At 41.0% G+C, this 7,544-nt stretch overlaps 1 protein-coding gene across 5 annotated transcripts in view; it reads left to right on the top strand.

The window, feature by feature from the left end:
- The first annotated feature begins 366 nt into the window (after nucleotides 1–366).
- SCN8A (sodium voltage-gated channel alpha subunit 8) overlaps nucleotides 367–7,544 on the top strand; it is a 122,531-nt gene continuing 115,353 nt past the window's right edge. For all 5 annotated transcript variants that reach the window (XM_068970581.1, XM_068970578.1, XM_068970577.1 and 2 more), the window contains exon 1: nucleotides 367–642. In XM_068970581.1, the coding sequence (XP_068826682.1) occupies nucleotides 367–642 (276 nt within the window). The remainder of the gene's footprint in view (nucleotides 643–7,544) is intronic.

The raw sequence follows: 7,544 nt of genomic DNA, 5'->3' as shown, positions 1-7,544 counted from the left end.
CTCAGTCGTGTCCAGCTCTTAGCAACCCCATGGACTGCAGCCTCCCAGGCTCCTCCGTCCATGGGATTTTCCAGGCAAGAGTACTGGAGTGAGGTGCCATTGCCTTCTCCGGCTCATTCCCCTGAGGGGGTGGTTATGAACATCGCCTTGTCCGTTCATGTCACAGATTTTCTGAAGAGAAAAATAACCGTGTCATGGAAGAAACTACATGTTGCGAAGACTGTGAATGGAGGTTGAGCGTGAGATGGTTTGGTCTGGCCTCCTTTTAGAGTAGTGATTGATTAATGCTGTCTGTGTTGCTGTTTCTTCCAGAGCTGACCTGTCCTGGACGCAGCATAACTAACGAAGCTGCTGCAGGATGAGAAGATGGCAGCGCGGCTGCTCGCACCACCAGGCCCTGATAGTTTCAAGCCTTTCACCCCTGAGTCACTGGCAAACATCGAGAGGCGCATTGCCGAGAGCAAGCTCAAGAAACCGCCCAAGGCCGACGGCAGTCATCGGGAGGACGATGAGGACAGCAAGCCCAAGCCAAACAGTGACCTGGAGGCAGGGAAGAGTTTGCCTTTCATCTACGGGGACATCCCACAAGGCTTGGTCGCGGTTCCCCTGGAGGACTTTGACCCATACTATTTGACGCAGAAAGTGAGTTGGAGGAGAAGGAGCAGCAGCGTCAGATGCCCCTTTCCTAACAGGCTTAGGGGAGAGGGGGAGAAAGAGTTGTGTCTCTTTGCCAGAGTTTGGATAAGTAGTTAAACTTTTGTTTCAGTTCTGGTTTATGGGGGTTCTTTTTTGGTTTAATTGCTACCAAGAGTCATTTGTGGGTCTTGGCACTTCTCAGTCTGTTAATAAGGCTTCTGTTTTTGGCTCCATGTCAAATCAGAAAAAGATTTATTTAAAAAAAGGGAGGGGGTTACATAAATGAAATGGGGACTGTTTGATATAGTGCAAGAAAAAATGGCATAGTGAGAGATGGTGCAGCCCTGTAGAATCTTGGCTCACACACACATTGAGAATCCTATCTTTAAATATAAAAATGATATTGCAGTATCGACAGAGCCTATTGTTAACGTAACAGATGAATTTGTACTCTAACCTAGCCTCCTTTGTGACATTAGACCATAATCACTGGGGACAGCAATAGAACAGAGTAAACCAAACTGGGCCAGTGAGAAGACCAGGTCTTTGGCCTTGTTACACAGTTGTCTGAGTTCCACCAGCACTGACTCTTAACATGAGAATCAGTTCTGTTATTCCTGCTGGTAGGGAGTGTGAGTGAAAGAAATACTAATCTCCATTTGGCCAAGAGTTACAAATTTCCCTAGCATATTTGACTAAAACTTTGGGTTTCTTTCTCATGATTATCTTTTGAAGCTAAGCAACAAGTGAAGAAGCAAAGCCCCCAGTTAATCCAAAAGCCAAGTAGTTAGCCATAAATGCTAAAGGCTGACATCAGACAGCATTTTAGAGATCCCTCATTTGACAGGTGTCATTGAAAGAATTAAATCCAAAGGTGTTTCCAGATGAAGGGGGAAAGGACTTTGTGTAATTACATATTTACAAATATAAAGCTTAACTGCCTTTATTAACCAAACTGCCTTCTAAACTGACCTTAACTAAAATTGCCTTTCAGTCTAAGTTTGGGAAGAAATTTGTTTTTTTGTCTTAACAACTGGCCAGAAGTAAGACTTGAGGTGAACAGATCTCTTGATTAAGCTATAGTTGTGGAGGCATCTTAGTTCTGAGTGGCAAAAACAGTTGAGTAATTTTCTACACAAAATGGCCCTTCACCTGCAAACTTCTCTTGCAGCTCAGAACAGCTATCTACTGGGAACAAAGCAGAATCAATAGCCTATAACTTCTACTGGGAAATTTAGAAAGTTTAAGGAACAAAACATTATATGATATAAAAAGTACTAGATTAGAAGAAATCCTTGCTCTATCATAATTCACCATGTTTATTATTTATAGTTATCTTTTTTAGTATGTGTGTTTTTTAAGCTGCTACAAATAGTTCATGGCGGGGGAAAGTAGTACATAAAGAAAAAATCTTTTCAAAACTAGTTCATGTCCTTTAGTAAGCCACTTCACCTCTCTGTGCCTAAATGTCTCATCTAGGAACTGAGCAGTTGAACAAGGCTTCTAAGGACTTTGTCACGTGTCAAATTCTGGGACTAAGTTTTCATAAACTGTCTTCGATTTCCTTGTTTCCTCATCCCTCTTTTAAAATCTAAAATTTTAATCTGGGCCTTTGCTGAATAGGGGTAGGTGGGTGAGGAAGGAGACAAAGTTTAAATATCTGGGTTAGTGAATAAGGAAACGTGGAATCTTAGGCTGTTTTTAGAAGAATATTTCATCGATTGTAAAATTTTGAAATATTTTAAGATATGTTTCCCTCCTCTTTCCTGCTCTGGCATCCATAGTCTTAGTAGAACTTTTTCAGAAAATAGTCCTATGGCAATAAAGTGGAAGTCCGACTCTTTGCAACCCCATGGACTGTAGACTACCAGACTCCCCTGACCGGGATTTTCTGGGCAGGAGTACTGGAATGGGTTGCCATTTCCTTCTCCAGGGGATCTTGCCAACCCAGGGACTGAACCTAGGCCTCCCGCATTGCAGGCAGACTCTTTACCCTCTGAGCCACCAGGGAAGCCTTATGGCAATAAACCGATAGGTAAGGCCCTGTGGATGCTGCCTTTCAGGTGGCTAAAACCGCTTTGCTTTTATTTGAACTATTTGTTTTTCCAACTCAGATACAGATTAAATTTCGTTTTCTTAAAACTAGAGAACTAGGTTCATTATCAGAACCTAGTTTTCCTTTGCATGCCTTTTCCCCTGGTTCCTGCCCTGTAGACAGCCTCTTTTCATTCCCAATGCCTTAGACTTCAGTGGTGCTAACTTGGAAGTGAGGCCCCAAAGACAGTGGGTCTCTGGCCCTAATGGCTACCCCTTTTTGGGTAGGCCAGATATTAATGGCACTCCAGTAGGGGACTGACTCTTCATGATAGGAAATCTGATTTTGGTCTTTGGCCTCACCACAGGGTAAATAGTTTATGGAAAGGATAACTTTAATTGTGTTTTTAAAATTCTTAAAAAAAAAAAACAACTGAAATACACCACCATGCAGAAAAATTCTTAAAATATAAGTGCTTTTATATATATATAAAATATAAATGCTTAGTTTAATGATTATTATAAAGCAAATAAACACCTATGACAAGAGAGGGAATTAGTAGCACTTGAGAGATATTGATTTTATTTTTAAATAAAGACTTCTTCAGTTGATTAAAGAAATAGGCTTGTTCAAATTCACTTGCATATCTTCACCAGCATTACTAATACTTCTTACTAAATAGGCCTTTCACTGGGCCAAATTAGCAAGGTCTCCCCTACGAGGAAGCACACTGGGAATCAACCCACAAACCAAAACATCCTGCGAGGAGAAATGACTTTAAGAGGACATTCTTTCTGTTTGTTTCTCAAGGGCTGCCTTAAGTAATTCCTGCAAAGTGAAAATCTCTTCTCCTTGCTTAATGCTACAAATGGATTTCTTAATTTTTCTTTTTGGTTCTCATTTTCTACCTCATTGATCATTTTTGGGACTCATGGAAACTGGTTTCTCATTTCCTTCTCTCTTTATTTTAGAGGATGAAAGAAAGCTAGTTCCCTATTAGTAAAGTTCTGGTTTCATCCCATTGTAGACTTGACAGTGTCCAGGGACACAGGGCCATAAGATATGTGTGTCCCATTTTCAAGGTACTGCTGTACAAGCTGGTACTGGTGCGAGCTGTCGTGAGTTGCTTGGGGCCCTGAGCAGTGGTGTTCCTTTAACTTTCCGCCTGACCTCCCCAGATGGTCCTCCACCGTCCAGGTCGTCCTTTCTCTGAGTTGTCTCAGCCCTCCCAGTGCTACAGAATGTTCTTCGCCTCTTGGTACTTCCTTTGGATGTCTCCTAACAAAGTGTTTCTTTCTTGTTTTTCAAGTGCTACCTGCAAATAATTGAATTTAAAGGACATTAAACTTTTAAATGTATTTAATATTACAAATAGGTGATACAAGGACTTTCCTGGTGATCCAGTGGTTAAGGCTCCGTGCTTCCACTGCAGGGGGTGCGGGTTGGATCCTTGGCTGGGGAACTGAGATCCCATAAGCCGTGTGGTGTAGCCAAAAAATAAAATAGGTAATATGTTTCCATGGTTAAAAATGGAGTAAAAGCTCTGCAGTAAAGAAGACCTCAGTAAAAAGTCTCCCCTTTATACCTGTCTCTCATCTGTGCATGTCCCGCCTCCCTGAGCAGGTAAGCACTGTTAGTAGTATCTTCCAGAGTTTCTTTACACAGTATGGTGGTGGTGATTTAGTCACTAAATCGTGTCTGACTCTTGTGACCCCATGGACTGTATGTAGCCTGCTGGGCTCCTCTGTCCATGGGATTCTCCAGGCAAGAATCCTGGAATGGGTAGCCATTTCCTTCTCCAGGGGATCTTACTGACTCAGGAATTGAACCCAGGTCTCCTGCATTGCAGGCAGATTCTTTACCGACTGAGCTATGGGGGAAACTATACGGTATATGTACAAGCAAAAACAAACAAGTATTTTTAGGAACTTGAACTGACCTTGAATGCCTTTGTTCTTGGTTTTCTTTCTGTTATTTTTTAAAGTCAATTAAAGTCTTAATTTTGTTATTTGTTTTCCCTTCTTTCATACTGTAGAATCTTAAGTTTTATCAAGGTAAAATTCCAGTTCATTTCCCCCCTTCCACACTTTCTTTAGTGAATCAAACCAAGGGCTTTTTCTCTGTTGCTCAGAGTCTTTCTGTCTTCACTACAAACTATACTCTCCAATTCTTCATAATAACTTGTTGAATTTTTAAAAATTATTTATTTTCTGTATAGTGAGTGGTTAAATGACTCTTGATTTGTTTGTTTTATGAAATACTATGCAAAGTTAAAAAGAATGGGCCATGTTTGCTTATAGCAATTTGTTGAATTTTAAATGGCCATGTATATTTCTAAGAGCTTTCTTAAGTTGGCAGCAAGAAAATCTATGGATTAAGTTGAAAGAAGGCCTTCAGAGTTAGCTTCTACTCTTTCTCCTGTTCCTGAAAACCAATGACTGTTATGCGTATCCTTTTTGTTCAGTGGATATGCTCTCTTGTAAGAAAGTCCTATAGACAAAAATCCAAATTATAGGATTGATTATGTGCTTTTAAATAGGGTACATACCTATTGCATTAAAAAATTACATATGGTTTCCCAAAGTTAAGTTTACCTTCAAGTTTTCATGTCTTGTCTTTTCCTGCAAATTGGAGTCAACCTAGAATCATAGAAAATTAGAATATGGTGGCCTTAGACATCATCTAGTTCAGCCTCCTCATTTTATAAGTTTAATAATGTAAAATAACTTGGTCAAAAGCCAGTGCCTCCTGTCAGTGTTACAACATGTTTCTAGTTTTCCACTTTTCTAATTTTTCATTAACTGACCTTCTGTCTCCTTGGTTCAGTTCTTCTGAAACTAGATGTGCAAATATGGAGATGGGCTGGCGGGGGGAACCTGCTTTTTCATTCACATCCCTGATAATTCCTGTGGTGTAATAACCCTTGTTAGCATGGGTCCTAAGAAATGCCATGCATCTCAGGGAAAGGAAGGTCTTTGTGTTAGCTCCATTATTTTACCTTCTCAAGTGAAGGACCTCTAAGTAGTCTGGTAGCTGTGGACAATTTGTTCAAGAGACTTGGGCTCAGTATCAGTATTGCTACCACTGTACAGCTATACCTGTAATTTGGAGGGAATTTATTTAACCAGAGCTTCCCTGGTAGCTCAGACCATAAAGAATCTGCCTGCAATGCAGGAGACTCAGGTTCAATCCCTGGGTCAGGAAGATCCCCTGGAGAAGGGAATGGCTACCCACTCCTGTATTCTTGCCTGGAGAACTCCCTGGACAGAGGAGCCTGGCAGGCTACAGTCCGTAGAGTCAGACAAGACTGAGCGACTAACACACGACGCTTTTACTTAACCTACGTCTTCACTTTTTTTTACTTTTAAAGGAAAATTATCTTTCCTTTCAATCATCAATCCCCGAGCTTACCAGCAGAATGGTACAGTGAGAAAAGTACCTACTGGGAATATAAAAACCTTCATTTTAGTTCTGCCTTTGCCCCTTGTCTGCCCTTGGCCAAATCGCTTAAATTCTCTGGGCTTCAATTTCCTTGTCTAGAATATCTGCAGGGTAAGAGTTGGGCTTATATCTAGTTGTATTTCACATATGTGCCTGTCATATATGCTTAGCTGGAGCAAGCTGTTCTGTCTGTTTCCCTGGTGTCCTCCCTGCCTTCTGGTCTTCATTCTCTCCTGTTGTAATATCCTCTGTCCTTTAACTTCACCTTGTGACACTCTTCCGATTCATGCAGGCCTAGCCCTGAAGCCTCGTCTTCCTTACAGCCTGACTTGATTCTTTACATTGGAACTGATTTCTCCTCCTGAATTTCTTTAACACATTAAGATCTCAGCCCTACCTTTGATAAGAAGTGGTTTTTAGGTTTAACCTCTAATACTTTGGCCACCTGATGCGAAGAGCCAGCTCACTGAAAAAGACCCTGATGCTGGGAAAGATTGAGGGCAGGAGGCGAAGGGGACAACAGAGGATGGTTGGGTGGTATCACTGACTCAGTGGACATGAGTTTGAGCAAACTCTGGGAGATAGTGAAGGACAGGGAAGCCTGGTTTGCTGTAGTCCATGGAGTCCCAAAGAATCAGACATGACTGAGCGACTGAACAGCAACAGATCAGGTATGGCAGGGCCCCCGTTCCCAGCAACGTTGACAGTTTTCTCCTTACCTCACTAGTATTAGCTCCATCAGCTTCCTCCAATGAAGAACTGTTAAGGCTCTCTCACACACACAGACCCATGAGCTCCTGGCAGAAAATCCTTGCTGAATCTAGTTTCACACACTTTCAACAGGTGTGCAGAGCAGAGACAGTTAAAGGAAAGTATGTTCATTAGGTGTGATTTGAAATATTGCTAATGTGCTATTACATTGCCTGTTTTTGCATAGTTAAGCCTAGATGCTGCTTTCCGTTTTAAATAAAAATTAGATGTTTTAAAACTTTGTTTTAAAAAACTGTTTTGCAACAATATAAAAAAACAAAATGTTTCCATTATTTAATTCACCAAATCAAATTGAGGCAAATACTTGTGAGCCAGTAGCTGGAAGGCCATTATAAGGGTGATGGGTTAATGACATTCATGTATAGGGTTCTTTTCTATTCCATGAGCATGATTATCAAGATGGAAAGGAGCTTAAGCATTCTTAAATCACATTCCTCTTTTATAGCTTTAGTAACAGACCAAAAGTTGGGAAACCTTATTTCTAAGCCCATTTCCACCTTATTCTGGAGAATCTCCGGCATGTCACTTAACCATTCAGCGTCTCAGTCTCCCTAATCTGGAAAATTAAAATTATGCTAAAAACTAAGCTCCCAGGTATCCTACAGTGCTGTGGTGAAGAATATTTCTTGCCTACCCAATACGAAACAAAGCAGCCTATTGT

Source organism: Capricornis sumatraensis, chromosome 4 (genome assembly GCF_032405125.1).
Source record: "Capricornis sumatraensis isolate serow.1 chromosome 4, serow.2, whole genome shotgun sequence".
Taxonomy (NCBI): Eukaryota; Metazoa; Chordata; class Mammalia; order Artiodactyla; family Bovidae; genus Capricornis; species Capricornis sumatraensis.
The sequence above is the reverse complement of the archived record's forward strand: the minus strand, read 5'-3'. Positions and strand labels throughout refer to the sequence as shown.